Source organism: Seriola aureovittata, chromosome 19 (assembly GCF_021018895.1).
Source record: "Seriola aureovittata isolate HTS-2021-v1 ecotype China chromosome 19, ASM2101889v1, whole genome shotgun sequence".
NCBI lineage: Eukaryota > Metazoa > Chordata > Actinopteri > Carangiformes > Carangidae > Seriola > Seriola aureovittata.
This window is the reverse complement of record NC_079382.1, coordinates 13,272,603-13,287,886: the sequence shown is the minus strand read 5'-3', so window position 1 is coordinate 13,287,886 and position 15,284 is coordinate 13,272,603. Positions and strand designations below refer to the sequence as shown.

At 43.7% G+C, this 15,284-nt stretch overlaps 2 protein-coding genes across 5 annotated transcripts in view; both read left to right on the top strand.

Moving 5' to 3' along the window:
* adgb (androglobin) overlaps window positions 1–2,679 on the top strand; it is a 37,260-nt gene extending 34,581 nt beyond the window's left edge. For all 3 annotated transcript variants that reach the window (XM_056363574.1, XM_056363572.1, XM_056363571.1), the window contains exons 34-35: window positions 1,688–1,871; window positions 2,051–2,679. In XM_056363574.1, coding sequence (XP_056219549.1) covers window positions 1,688–1,871; window positions 2,051–2,254 — 388 coding nt within the window. In that variant the 3' untranslated portion in view covers window positions 2,255–2,679. The remainder of the gene's footprint in view (window positions 1–1,687; window positions 1,872–2,050) is intronic.
* A 9,956-nt stretch (window positions 2,680–12,635) lies between these two features.
* stxbp5a (syntaxin binding protein 5a (tomosyn)) overlaps window positions 12,636–15,284 on the top strand; it is an 88,641-nt gene continuing 85,992 nt past the window's right edge. Inside the window, exons 1-2 of one of the 2 annotated variants that reach the window (XM_056405216.1) lie at window positions 12,636–13,043; window positions 13,200–13,344. In XM_056405216.1, the coding sequence (XP_056261191.1) occupies window positions 13,207–13,344 (138 nt within the window). In that variant the 5' untranslated portion in view covers window positions 12,636–13,043; window positions 13,200–13,206. Of the gene's footprint in view, window positions 13,345–15,284 lie in introns of both variants that reach the window. The other variant, XM_056405217.1, reaches the window with a different exon arrangement.

The window sequence follows — 15,284 nt, the reverse complement described above, 5'->3', positions numbered from 1 at the left end:
GGTACAGTCAATTCTTACCCTTAATATCTTCAGGTTTGAGCAAATAAATCGCTCCAGGTTGTGTGATATCATAAACAAGCAGCTGTCAATATTGACATCTATTGATGCCTGATACTTTGTTTAGGTGAGTGTATAGAATGTTAGGGTGGTGTTGGGGTTAGGGTGTCCTGCTTCTTGACTGATTTTATCATTAGTAGCCATACAGCCAAATGCATGACAACCATGAGATGGAAATACAACAGCTCCACTATATAACTGGACCCCACTAAGTAATGTTACTCAGAGTTGGACGGCTACTTAACAGTGAAAATGTCTAACAGGACAAAGAATATTCATCAATTTCATGAACATGAATGCACAATTAGTGTCACAAGCAGCTTTCTGAGTTTTCAGCTTGTCAGCATGTTAAGTGTCAGCTTTTGACTTTTGTCAGTGAGTGTTCAGAAGGGAAGAGTCTCCCTCCACAGAGTGTCCCATTACTCTCCCTCCCTCCATCTATCCCCCTGTCCGTCCCTCTCCATGATAAATGAGATGATATTTGGGTCTGTTAATTAGAGAGCTATTTCAGGACCCCAATGAGCTCGTCGCTCCAATGAGATGTGCCCCTATCCCATCACCTCTCCATCCTTTCCTGCTGTGGGTATTCATGTTTGTGCGTGTGTGTATGCCTGCACGTGCGTCCGTGTCCAGCTGCTAATGGTTGCTGACACTATGGCCTGCATTTCAAGCCGAAAGAGAGATCCTGAGGACTAGTCTATTAGGGGAATCTGATTAGTCTGCAAGACACCTCTCTCTCACAAAGGCACACCACCGGGCACATCACTGATTCACACTCATGCGAGCCATCTTTATAGCATTTGCACTAACATTGTTACACACAGTGAAAGAGGTTTAACAGGGCAATGTTCATTAACCAAATGAACTCCATCGTCACCTCCACTGGCCTCCCCTCTTCATTAAGGTCAGCTTACAGGAAATAGACAGCCACATTTAGCACTGGTAACCTCCAATTGAATCCCTCCAAGTGTGTGTGTGTGTGTGTGTGTGTGTGTGTGTGTGTGTTTCTGTCTCAACCAAGGACACACATATGTTGACTGACTAACTACGTCATACATACAGCTTGTTTCTGTCTTTTTCCATCTTCTGCTGCTTGTGTCTGTCTTTGTATCCACATAGACACAAATAAATTACATTTTAGTTACACAATCAAATATTAACAGAGAAATACCCGAATATGGTGGGTATAACAAAAACTGAATAGATTTCACAGATATAAATCTGGATATATAATTTGGGATACGAGATAAGGCATGGGACTATGTGTTTATTATTTCCTCTGCCTGTCTTGACATTTATCTGCCACATTTCCATTTCTATTTGCTCTGCCTGTGTCAATATTGTCGGTTGTCCCATCTCACAAAATAACTTCTAAAATCTGCAACCTGGTGGAATTTGATGAGATGTAAAATATTTTCAGATGACAACATGATCCTTAAAATATTCCTTTCAAAATTTGATGGACCATATGCAACTGCACAATGCAGTATGTCTCAGACAAAGTCTTGAGTGTTCACCATAAATAAATAACTACATAAACATTCTGATTAGAGACTATATTGAAAAGTTAAAAGGTGTAAATTATGGTATGTATATACGCATTGTATCAAGTCCTTGTGTACGCCCGTAGACGCCAAAAAGATATTCCGGTGCTGATGGACTCGAAGATAGAGGAGATCCAGCAGAGGGAGCGCTTAGAAAAGATCCAGACCTACCGTTTGGTCCGAGACAATGTGCTGGAGCACCAGAAACAGCAGGAGCTCAACAGGAAGGAGCTAATGAGACGCCAGCTGGAGATGTATGAGAACATGCAGGTCAGTCATAACAGAAAAAGAAGTACGTGATTGGTGAAATTGTCTGGAGAAGATTAGACAGCAATAATAAGAGGCTTTGGTTATCACAGTGAAATAGAGAAAGTCTTTTTGTCAGCTATCTCTCCCTCTGGTTAGACATGATTCTGCAACTTCCCTTTGCCTCTCTGTCTTGTCTCCAGGCAGCCTTGGGGCAGCGCTGTAAGAAATTTCTCGATGCTTGCGAGGCATTTAGTAGCCGTCAGATGGCAGCCGTGAAGAAGGAACAAGAAGAGAAACAAGCTCTGGAGGAGGCCCAGCAGGCAGTTCTAGAAAAAACAACCCCCACCTCTGCTGCCACCCAGCAGCCTCACAAACCTGCCAAGAGTGCTGGCAAGAAAAAATGATGGTCATTGGCACCAACTTCCAGTCTCAATTCTCCTCTCAGACACCTCTCAACAAGTCTGCTTGAACACTGAAGGATCTTTGTTTAATCACAACCTTGTGGCGTGTACTTGATGAAACAACACGTAGACGAAAACATTATTACTACACCTAATTAAAAGCTGTGCGTGCTTTTGTCTCTTTCTCGTCTTTTCAATCCTTATGGAAGTAAGGACTCCAAACAGTTAGTTTGTTCATGTGTTTAATGTTTTTTTTTTTCATTTTTTACCTATGTTCATACTTTCACAATTTGTACACTGTATTCCGTACCATATGTAATCATTATTCTTATAGCACACACCTATATCCTTCATCTGTTATCCAAAACCTTTATTAACAAAGCCACTGTTCACATGCAACCTTGTTCATTAAATTTTAAATTACAAAATGGCTGTTACTGGTAAATCCACTTTCTCTCTCATTGCATGAATGTCAAGTCATCTCACTTGCAATGTATGGCTTTGACTTTTTGATGCCCGGGATGCCTGATTGTATTCTGCAAATCTTTTGTTTTCTTGAAGGTCACTGTATTGACTGTATGACCCAAGGCCTGCTGGATGCAGGCAACCTCCCACAAGCTGAGTGGTACTGATTGATTGGGTGATTGATATATTCTTGCGGATAGAAGACCACCACCATAGAAGAGTCCATTTGTACAAGACCAAGACAAAATAGATTGTATGAAAAATGCAACATAGATGCGTGGCTGGTCTTTACAACAACATGGCAACTCTCAATTACTATAATCCTCAAGGTTGAAGTGAACGTAACAGATGGTTAGAGTTTCTTATATGTATAAGACCGGTGATCAGTCTGTTCTGTTTTTTTTCAAGTGAATTTGATGTGGTAAAGTAAGTGCCCTTTATCTTAGCTTAGTATTTGGAGTGCATCTAGTTGGCCTCCATCCCGCAGAGAGAGTCAGCTGATCAGCTGAGGAATGGAAAGCTAAATTGGAAATGAAAGGGAAGAGGGTGCCATCTAGTGGCTGTGGACATTAATAAATTCTCATTACTACGCCTGTACCAGGCTGTTTTCAAGGTTGACAATAATGAATAGTTCAATTTTGTGCTGCTGCATGAAGGAAATTATCTTTATGCTGTGTGTGTGCATGTGTTAGAGTGTGTGGATGTGCGTGTGTGCTCAAGATAGCAGGATGAAAAGAATTATTTGTGCCTGCTTGAATGTATGTGCATGTGCAAAGTCATCCTGCAGTAATCTGCTCCTGCTCTAAAGCTTTTGTGCCCATTGCTAACGATTCCTTTTATTAAAATTCCTCTATGTAGGAAATTTACATCTGTCGTAATGATATTGGACCTAAATAAGAAACATACAACATATGAATAAGAACTTACTGCTGTAGACAGACGCAAACTTTAACATTAATTGCTTTATGTGTTTAATATATATGTATCCTCCCAGTGTTCCACTCTACACACATACTTCGAACACTGTCTGCATGTGTGCATTGCTCAGTGTTTTCTCTGCTCATAAAAGTGTGTTTCTGTGTTGTGTGTGTACTTCGCGCTGCGTTTTATGTGTCTGTTCAGTCTGTCAGGCCTCATCTAGCCAGCCACTATTTCTGGTCTTGTAGCTGCATGACAGAGCTAATCCTGAAAGCCTTGTTCCTGGCACAGAACATTCCCTCTTGTCTCTGCGCTGTTCCCTCTCGCCCAATTCATTTCTTGGTTTCTAAAACATCAGCTGTTATTTGCTGTTTTCTGTACACCTAAAGCCTCCCTCCCTCCCTCCTCCTCCTCCCTCCCCAGTGTGCATGAGGTATAGTGGTTGGGTGTATGTGTGCCATTCCAGTCTGTTGTTAGAGAGAGAGATCACCCGACACTGTAATTGGCGGTGATGTGTGTGTATTAACGGAGAGGCTGCTTGTTAATTGGCTGCTGTTTGCCGGTGGTTTGATGCAAATGTGTTGTGAGCGACAGAAGAACTCTGGTGTAACCTTGAAAACGGGAACAGTCGGCAATTGTGTGCGTGTGTGTGTGTCTGCATGTGCGCATTTGAGTTTCCCACAAGTAATAAGAAAATATTTGATTCTTAAATGGACCCACATAGTGAGAGATGATGAAATTAAGTGAAACTAGATACACATTTCCCGAGTGGTGTGGAGGCACCTTTAATTCCCTTTCCATTTTGGAGGTAATAATTCAAGAATGTCTTAATCAATTTTTTTGCAGTTACTTTTGTGAATGACGAAAGAGCACTCTAACCCACAGGTTTATTCATGTTTACTCCCTCCTCTTGATCTAATCTACAGTATATACCTACAGTTTTCATTCAGTGAGCTATCATGCTATTTTTTCCCTCCTTCATCAGATCTCATGTGTCTCAGTATCTGGGCTCACAGCCTTCATCATAGTTCATAATGTCTCCTATATTAAGTTATCTGTATTTAATTAAGCTGTTCAACTGTCTGATCTTTGGTGGTGCAGCAATGTAGGCCCAAGTTATCCTGTGTTGTACAATCACAACAGAAGTTGATTGCCACACTTAAGCAGACTAAAGTAATTTGTTACGTTATTTCATCCAAGTGTAAAACTAGATGCATCCAAAACAAACCCAGTACGAAACCTGATAAAGACACAGCCCCTAATTAGGCCTGACATTAATTATCAATCGACTGAGTCAACAAAAAAATGTATTAATTAATCTTTATTCTCCTGTCACTCTCTTGGACACCTGTTAGTGGCATGAGCTTCAGCTACAGGATAGACAGTTTTTTTGTTTTTTTTTAAGTAATGGTTCAACATTTTAGAGAGCTTATTTGCTTTCTTGCCTAAAGTTATATGAGAAGATCAATACTGCTCTCCTCTCTTAGCTCTGATAATGACTGGAAACTGGGAGAAACAGATATCCTGACTGCAGCTGGTCACTGGCCCGTCCAGGAAATAGTTTGAGCAAGTAATTCCCCGTAAAACCACAACATGGGTTAAATGAACGAGAAAGTAAATCATATAGAACTTCCATGAGAGTTTGCATCTCTCAATTATGCACCAAGTGATTTTCTTTCACAACAAAGTGTAGCCTTACTTTGCATGCAATCTATAAATCAGTTATGTGTGAATGAATATGCATTGCCCTTCAAATTTTCAAGAGCCTTATGCTCAATTTCCTCCTTTTACCTTTTCATTCACCTTTCTGTGTCTTGCACAGGCACATGCATCCCCCTACACATAAATACACACACACACACACACACACACACACACACACACACACACACACACACATTCAGACACAAACATACACCGCCAGCTGGCAGGGGGTGGATACATGGTCCCTTGGCTTATTGGCTCAACATGCTACAGCATTGTCCCATCGGTTTTGCTCCCTCCCACTGGGACTGAACGTCTCAAAAGGTCTGTCCTCTGAGTCTGCTATGCTTATAAAACACAGAAGAGCAAGACTTGGAAAGAGAGAATCCTGTGCTGCTATGGTTAAGACTCGGCTCAGACGACAAGGAGCAAAAAGCCAAGTCCTTATGTTGACAGAACGATAGCACTGAAGGGGAAAAGGTGAGAGGCTCACAGATTGATGCCCAGGCTTTACTGCAGTAATCCAAACCCCCCTTGTAACTTTCTCTAATACACACACACACACACACACACACACACACACACACACACACACACACAACACACACACACACACACACACACACACACACACACAATCGCACACACGCACGCACGTACAATCTGCAGCCAACGCCAGAGGCTGGATGGAGCCCCAGACTTGCCGACACAGAAATGCTGACCTGGTTGCAGCCTCGTTCTTGTAACCCAACCATTTCTCTCCCCTGCCTCACCTTGCTTTGGCTTCACTCTCTCTCTTCACTCTTGTTTGGCCCACTCTCCAGCACCCACACCACCTCTCTCTCTCTCTCTGGCCAACACTGCACAGCTCTGCAGACAAGTTCTCTCTCAAAAAAAAAAAAAAAACTGCAACACTTCAGATTTGTAGGTGCAGAGGTAATAAAGTACTGAACACAAGGTCATCATCAACAGAGAAAAAAACCAGTACCTGTCATCAGATTTAGGTGACAGAACACCCATAAGAATGTGTTCTATAGGAACTTATACAGATTCGTTTTATCATCCTTATTCCCTTATGGCATTATGTTATCAATGTCTACAAGATCCTCCCTGGACTACCAGTTAATACTTTGTAAAGATTAGTCTATTCCTATTTGAAGGTCAAATCAACTAAATATTTAAGCAAGGCTGAGGAACTGCACAGGAGAGGATCTGGAACCAGGGGAGGATCTGGATAAACTGTCTAAGGTTCAGCTCTGTGTACACTTAAAGATTTGACAGTGACAACAGAGATAGACAAGTTGCTATTCAAAGCACAGGCCTGGGTTGACAGCTGTCCCTCACTCAGCGCACGAATACACAACTTTTACAGTGGAGGAATCGCTAAATGCGTGTCCACACATACTGATCAAAGTTCGTCTGTGCATCCAAGCTGCCCTCTGGGATATTTTAGTCACAACTGCATCCCCTGACAGTCATACTAACTACTACTGATATATTTGGTGTCGGTTGTGTGTTGAAAGTCGCACATGTCTATAGCCATTACAGAGAAGTCAACGTGGTTGTCAGGATGCAGCTGATGCAACTTCCTGTTGTGCCACAGTCTGTCCAAAGTGTTTATTTTAAAAGATCTTTGAATTGTTTTTTATGGCCTCAGATATGGTTCTTTGTTTGTATGCAAAGACAAAGGAATGTATTCAAAATGTGCATGGTGTTAAGGAACACTGTTGTTTAGCGCAGCATCAATCCTGCATCATTTGATGTCATCACTTCAAAGCTCTACCTCATCTGATATGTGGATGAAAGGTAATCTAATAGATAGATGGCTGAATGGGAGGATATACACAATTTCCTTAAATAGCATCACAGCGACTGCTTGAATCACAAACTAATTGCCTTGTGTTGGGGATGATTGCATTAATTCAGCGACGTAGACTCAGTTTACACAGCAGAGCTGGGAGGTGTCAGGTTGCCAATAAAACAGGAGTCTAAGTTTCATCCCACTTTATTGGATTGTGCAATAGCCTTTGCCAATCACAGGGGATAATTGTGTGGCTTCATTTACCATCAGAGGCTACAGAACCAGAGGAGTACTCTGTAAGACGGCTCACTATCAGCACTGTACTCCTCAGGGAAAAGGAATTTAACTTTCTTCAGAATCCGCTTCCAGTGCTCATGAGTCGGGTTTCACTGTAACCTTCTTGTTTGGAGTCGGATTTTCTTTTTCACTGAACATATCAGGTCATGATTCTTCCCTGACAGACTTTCCCCCTTTAACGTGTGGATCAAGAGGACCACACTCCAGTTCAGTGACACAGACATGGTCATGGTGAAGTGCTGATTTGATAAGGTGTGAATTGATTAGGGCTAAACCAACAGGGGGTGGCTGTGCAGAGGAGTCATCGATAACCTGTCCTGTGCTCAGCATTGATTATTGCTATCTTGGACAACAATTGTAAAATCATGGTAACCTTTCACCGAATTTCCCCTCTTCTCCTTGAGAGGACCGGGACTGACAGTAGCAGTGGTCTCGACTCATTGAGTCAGTGACATTGAACGGAGGACAAAGTGCTGTTCACCTCTCATGTCTCTTCAGTCTCCGGTTGACTGGTTTAAGTAAATTTAATTTTGGCTGCACGCCGACTGCAGCCTCTTTCTAAGAAGCTGTCCTCCCAGAGGTCCTGTGTCACTGCGATAGTAACATTGGCAATGCCCTTTCCTTTAATAGTGGCATCCATCTGTTCCACTGTGTGTCTACGTGTGTGTGCGTGTGTGGGCGTGTGTGTGCGTGTGTGTGCGTGTGTGTGTGTGTGTGTGTGTGTGTGTGTGTGTGTGTGTGGCTTGATGGTCAGCTTATCGCCTTGGCTGATTATTGGAATTGATACCAGCTGTGCCGCCCCAAGTGGAGACAAGCTGACATTGTGTCACGTCCATCCCCGGAGCTGTTAGCACAAACATGCCTGTATACACACACACACACACACACACACACACACACACACACAAGCCACAAACTGCAATTTCACTCATTTGTGGCTCGTTAGGAACGTATGACCTCATGACCGTGAAAGCTTGATCAAACGTGCTGGAGACAGATCTTCAGTTCTGAAAAATGAGGTGTGACACCAGATTCACAAACTCATGCTTGTATGAGACTCAAGCTTTTTGATTAGGAGCGCTGTGAATGTGATGAAGGTTTTATAGTGTTTTCAATTCCTCAACCCCCATCTCCTCATCTCTTTTATCCTCCCATCAATATTTATAAGCCCCTCTGCAACTATAAGGGGTGTGGGGTGGGCAGGGGCTGTGTGGAGGGACATTTACAGACATACCTCTAAGCTTTGTTACCTTCCGCATGCAACACATCTACATGTGTGTTTGCAGGAATGTTTGACATTGAAAACATCCTCCTATCTAACCAGGCAGAGACAATCAAGTGTTCCCTCAAGGGCATTGGCTCGTTAACTTGCAATCCCTCGGGTGTGTGTGTGTGTGTGTGTGTGTGTGTGTGTGTGTGTGTGTGTGTGTGTGTGTGTGTGTGAGAAGTTCTGAGGACCAACAACTTCTGTGAATGTCTTCTGCTTTTATGTATGACGATATGTCCTCTCACTTGTTAGCTAGTGCTTTATAAGGACACAGTGGTTGAATGCCGCAGGGATGCTTGGGGTCATAAGCCCTAAACTCAGGTGTGCTACGATTTGCTTGATTAACTACAGCTGTCAGTGAGGGCGGAAAGTCCTTGTCCCTTCAGTCTCCCTGCGTGACAGGCAGACGCCCTGACTCTCTGAGACCTGCCGTTGTCCCCTTTGTCCCCCTGGGTTTCTCACTTTCTCCCGACAGCACAGGGACTTTGCTGCTGTAGGGGTCATACAGGGCTGACTGTGATGCTGAGCTCTGAGGCTGCGCAGTGTGGCGCTGGGGACGGATCGGTCTTGAGTGTGTAAGAGTGTGACAAGGTCTATCTCTGTTAGGTCATCTGTAAGATTTTAAGTGGCTAAAAGCCTCCAGAGGTGAATACTCTGTGTGTAAGGACACTTACTGCATATGTGCATTGTTGGAGCATTGCCTGTTTATGTAACTGAGCATTAGTTTTGTCCAGTTTAGTTTAGTAATTTTAGAACAGCTGGGGGAAAAAAAATAAAAAATTACATAAAAAATGTGAATATACTACAAGAACATATAATCCTATACTGCAAGATCAGAGTAACAAGATGCATGTAGATGTATGTATATGATGGATGTAGATGCATATTCATAATCTTTATGCAAACATCTGTGAAATATATGCAGTTTTGCATGTGTAGGTAGGCGTTTCCACTTCCCTCTGCAATCTGCTGTCCAGCAACACCATTCACCCTCTGTTGTGCCAGTGTGTCTTTCATAAACTGGAAAAAAAGTGTAAAATGTGCACTGATGTAGATGGACTGTATTTAGAGTGACTAATTGATCAGCTCGGCGTTCAGTCTTGTGCCACTGCTGATGTATAGTTGAGTCATTTGAGCAGAGCTGGTGGACACAACACTAATGCACTCGTTGGCTGATACAGTCAGTCATTGTTGCCATGTTGTAGATGCTCCTGGCTCGTCCATCCTCACCTCTAACCTGGGATTAGCGCTGAATTAGCGCTCCACTCCAGTTGATAGATCTGTATGTGCTCAATTAGCATATTTCCCAGGGTTGTTGTGGTGAATGATAATACATAGATAACGGAGGGCCTGCAGAGAAAGGATGTTCTACAATGTAGAGGCTAGGCTGAGCTGGGTCTGAACTGAAACATGTCACTGTTCACCACTACAGCAGCAGCAAAAATTAAAATAAAACAAACTTGGTTACATGGTCACATCAACCCACCAGGAGACAGTAAGAGTACAGTGACCAGCAGGCTGTCATTTTAAACTTCACAGTCATGCAGGAGGCAGAATCAGATTATATACTGCACAGTAAAGTATGGGCTTGTTAAGTGTGTCTTTACATGGCTTGCACTAAGATATTAAGTCCATTTCTGCTCTAGTGTTGTTGCCTGCATATTCAGTGTGGAATGAGAGAACATTTCACTCAAATGAATAACTATGACCATATCACCTTGACTTCGGATGGGATTTACACCTCGGCTTCTCCCTGCCCCCTTCTCTCTTCTCTTTCTGTCCTGCTCACTTTGCACTTTGGCCTTTTACAACAACAAACAAAAAGAAAAAGAAAAAAACGAATACAGCGCTGCCTCAGTGGAAAGCCTTATCAAATAAAACAAACACAGCAGTCAGACTCTAAATACAACACACACACGTATACACAATGCAGCCAGATGAATGGCGTGGCCCCAACACAATGGTGCTAAATTAAATCACTGATGTCAGAGTCGCCAAAAGCCCTCCCCTCCCACATCACTCACTCACTCACATGCAAGGATTGACTAATAAGGACCTCTTTGTTCGCCTGTGTAATGTATTCAGGATCAGGCGATATCAGTTGAGGTTGGAAGGTGGGTATGGTCAATTTCAGTTCATTATGCAAATCAGTCTTGCAACAATTGTTCTCAAGCCTCCCTGGTACGATTACTGAATTGATAATTTGCTCCCTGGTCCTCTTCATATCTTTTTGTGCTCTTTTACTCAATAGCATCTTCATTTCCTTGATGCATTCTTTGCATCAGCTGCGTCTCAACAAAGGACAGCTTACGTAGAAACACATACGGGCAGGCTCATATAATCAGCATTGATTATTACAATACGCAGATATGGTGGACACAGAAATGCCCTTTTTTGGACTTTCTCCAGTTGAGGGCAGAGTTGGCATCAGGTGTTGTTAGCAAGAGCAGAAAAACACAGCCATTACTTCCACCGCAGCACCCCTGTCCCTGCTGCCGGCGGGCACCTGTCGAAGAAGAGCGTGTTAGCAAACAGCCCAAACAGGTGGCAACGTCAGTGTCACTCAAGCATGAGCAGCCTCTGCTGAGCTTGTCAGGACTGGTACTTTCATCTGTGACCTTACCACCACAGACAGCCGTACTGAGGGTCTGAACTCAACTCTCTTAAAGTCTTAAGGGGAAACATGGCTGTTGATAAAGTTTGTCTGAGCGGTAGATCTTTACAGCAGCTGGTCCAGGTGAACCGCAGCCTGTCAGAAGTACTGATAGAGTATCATGAGGGGGGCCATTGAGTTGTTGGTGTTTGTGGAAATTATGTTTTTACACTTATAAAGAGCCCAACTGTGAGCTCTTGGCCTCAGCCCAGTGGCTGGCGAGGGTGTAAGGTGTTCATAAATTTAGAAGTCTGCAGCAATACAGAAACTACAGACATTCTGGCGGGGTATGTTAATGATATATTCAATGCATAATGAAGGTACCTTAATTACTAAGATGGCTTCTTTATGTAATGACACCAATGTGGCCATCCAACCATGTGGTTGCCAAGGCCCAGCAGACTCGGGGTGACTGTCCAGGTACACCCTCATCTTAAGCACACTGTAGGTTGATGCCCAAACAGGATTTTAAATAAACACATTAGGGCGTTTTCTCTGTGATATTTGATGTGTAGATGATTTCACCTGGTCACAGAGACCTTTCCCAAACCCACCCCTCTCAGTAGCTCCTAACTGTGAAGTGTTACTCTCGCATGAAGTCACGCTTGCAGCTGTGGTGGCTGCTCCACATTAAGAGAGGGAGGGTATAAATAACATTTAAACTGTGGGACTCCACCATGAGCAGGAAAGAGCCGTAACTATGGGTACTAACAGGCGCATTGCTTGCTCAGCTGTTGGGTTATTTTATGTGCTGTTTCCCTGCGAATGCATCCTGTAGCATCTTTAAACAGTGAACCCAGCATACCATGCGTTATGATAGGCCCGGACATAGAAGTCAAATATCAAATGGGTTTATGGACAAAGTGATGCTTTTCATTCCCCCTTTTATTCTCATTTTGACACATTTCTTTGACCCTTTTCTAAAAAATACAGTGTAAAGCGAATTTAGTTGATTTATGTTATTTTTATTTTATTTCAAACCGTAGAGAACAGTGTGCTCCTGCTATCCACTATGGTTCGATGGCCTTTAATATGGCGAAGTTTCCACGCAGACAGAGGCGGGGTAGATAGGGCGAGGGTGTACTGGAAAGAATGGGACTGAGGCCCGTCTGTCTGTCTCCACACAGACACTCAACAACGCTGCAGCATCCCAACATCACCAGCATCACCAGGTGCAGTGGAGCAAAACCTACTATGTGTGCGTGAGAGAGACGGGGGGGGGGGGCGTTGTCGCTGGGGCCCAGATGAAAGGAAGAGAGAGAGAGAGAGAGAGAGAGAGAGAGAGAGAGAGAGAGAGAGAGAGAGAGAGAGAGAGAGAGAGAGAGAGAGAGAGAGAGAGAGCTGGCAAGGTGGCGGGATTTGTGTCGAAGCCTCTGCTCTGTCAGACATGCGCAAGAGCGTCAGCACCGCCACCGTCGCCGCCGCCGCTGCTGCTCTGCGTTTCCGCCTTGGCTGAGCGGCGCACACAGCCGAGAGGGGAGGGGAGGGAAGCCGTGAGGAAGAGCGGAGCCAGCCACCAAGACGCAGTGGGGCACAGCACGGACTCCGAGCAAATCACACCGACGCACCAACATCCCAGCAGCACGTCTCCAAAAAAAAAAAAAATCTCCACGTCAAGAAGCGACCTGAGCAGCGCGCGCCACAACCGTCAAGCATGGAGACTGCGCTAAAAAACAAGCACTAAAATGTGAGATTTACAGAGGAAATCAAAAGAGAGAGCGAGCGAGCGAGCGCGCGCGCGTGTGTGTGTATGTGTGTGTGTGTGTGAGAGAGAGAAAGAGAGAGAGAGAAAGTGGCTATCCCCTGTATCTCTTGCGGGTGATCTCAATTGTGTGCTCTGCAGTCTGAAAATGAAGAAGTTCAACATCAGGAAGGTGCTGGACGGCTTGAAAGAGGCGTCCTCCTCCACCCCGTCTGTCCAAGTGGGGCCACAGGAAAACCATCTGATCCAGGAGAACCTCCAGTCCGAGCATTTCCAGCTCTGCAAGGTGGGTGAGACTAAGGATGTGTTACACAGCTGAATTCATCACAGAGAGCCCCATCTGCATGTAGTTTTATTTATTTATTTTTTTAAAATCAGTATTCACAGTTTGCGCTGCACTTATCCCATCTCAAGACACAGCAGGTGCAAGTGAGCTTCCCAATAAAATGAAATAATGGGCAAAGCATTTTGCTCTGTAGTCTTCTTCTGTAACTATAACCACAACCCACCGGTTGAAGGTTTATTTAGCGTTTGTTTAGCAAGTACCCCTCGTTACAAAAGAGGCTCATTGAAGCGTTCTGTGCTTGTCCAAGGTATGGTACGTAGTATACCTCCCTACAATGCGCATACTGTATGGCGAGAGCACTCTGGCGTCAGGATAATAAACAATACCAAGTTTCTATTTGGTTGCATGTTGAAGTGTAATTGTACTTGGATTAAAAAAGCATCTAGATATAGTGGATAATGGAAGGTATTACCCTCTGTGAAAATACCATGGTTTGCTGTGTGTGTGCTTGGCATGGACTGTCATATGGAGGGGTTGGGCCAAACTGATCCCCTCTTGCATAATATGCTGGGTTTGGATTAGCAAAACGGTGGTTTCTTGTTGGTGTGTGTGTGTGTATTCGCCTTTCATGTTATCTTCTTCCTTAGTGTCTCTCCATGCACCCTCTTCTTCCGCCACCTCATTGCTTTCTCTATCAACTCCTCCTCTTTTCCACACACCTTCCTTACTCTTTTCTCTCCTGCTCCGTCTTCCTCCATACACACACTCCACTTTACCCCCACATCATTGATCTATTGGGGACTGATGGCGCCTGAAGAGAGTGGGGGCCTATTTTGGGGAAAAAAAAAAAAAAAGGTTGGCTCTCCTTAGTCTGGATTGGCTTCAGCAATGGATGGAGTTAATAAACACTCATGCATTTTACATGCTGAGCATCTTAACCCACTATTATTTTAAATCAGGATTTCTCAAAGTGTGCCTTAATGGGTTGGTGTGGCCTTTTTATTGACACAAGTGTGCGCTTTCCCCCTAAGATGGTAAAAGGCTTGTTAGTATATTCTTTTTTAGATTTTAGTTGTTTTTTCAATTGCAAATTGCTAAAAGCTAACCCAGATATTTGTAGGTTTTAATATCTTTCTGAAATATAAGCTTGTGCAGTTGTTTTTCATATGGGACCAGGTGCTGAAAACACAAGCTTTAGATCTGGTAGCTGCTACAGTCCATTGTCACTGATGGGCTTTATCCTGTGTTACATGGCGGAGTCTCTGTGTGCCTCTGGAGGACAACTTCATGGAGGAGTCATGTGATCGTTGCTATTGGCTGCATTATAGACCCAAAAACCAACCAAACACCAACAGCAGGTGCTGAAGTCCAAGTTTAGGGCAGATTAACTTTGTAAAACTGTAATCACCTTAACAGTGGTCAGGAATAATAAGTAAGAGTGCCTGAAGTAATAACTAGAAAACTGGATAACAATAATCAAGAGTCAAGTCAACATACCTGAGGGCTTAGGGAGTATTGTGGATTAGTGGCTAGGAGGCCCTGCAGAGCGATTGCAGGTTTGATTGCCACTGCAGCCTAAATATGTCTATCAACAGCCTGGCATTTGATTGAAGTCTCTTTGAAGAAGACTCCTGCCCCCCTGCACCTTCACAGCCTGTCTGGACAGAAACTCTCTGTTATGTTTCTATGCGAGGAAGGCAGGTGTCTCTGCTGCGCTGAGTGCTTCTTATGTAACGTGCTTTAGCCTTCTGCCGCTAAATAAACAAATCCAACAGCCCACCACCGGCTGACTGATGCCATAAAGCTACAGTCACATACACACACACATATATACATAGGGTAATGGACATAAAAACAGGAGCACCATACGATTGAATGCACTCCTATAGAAGACCCTGCAACAAATAGTTACCAAATGCTTCTTAGTGGTAATGTTTCCT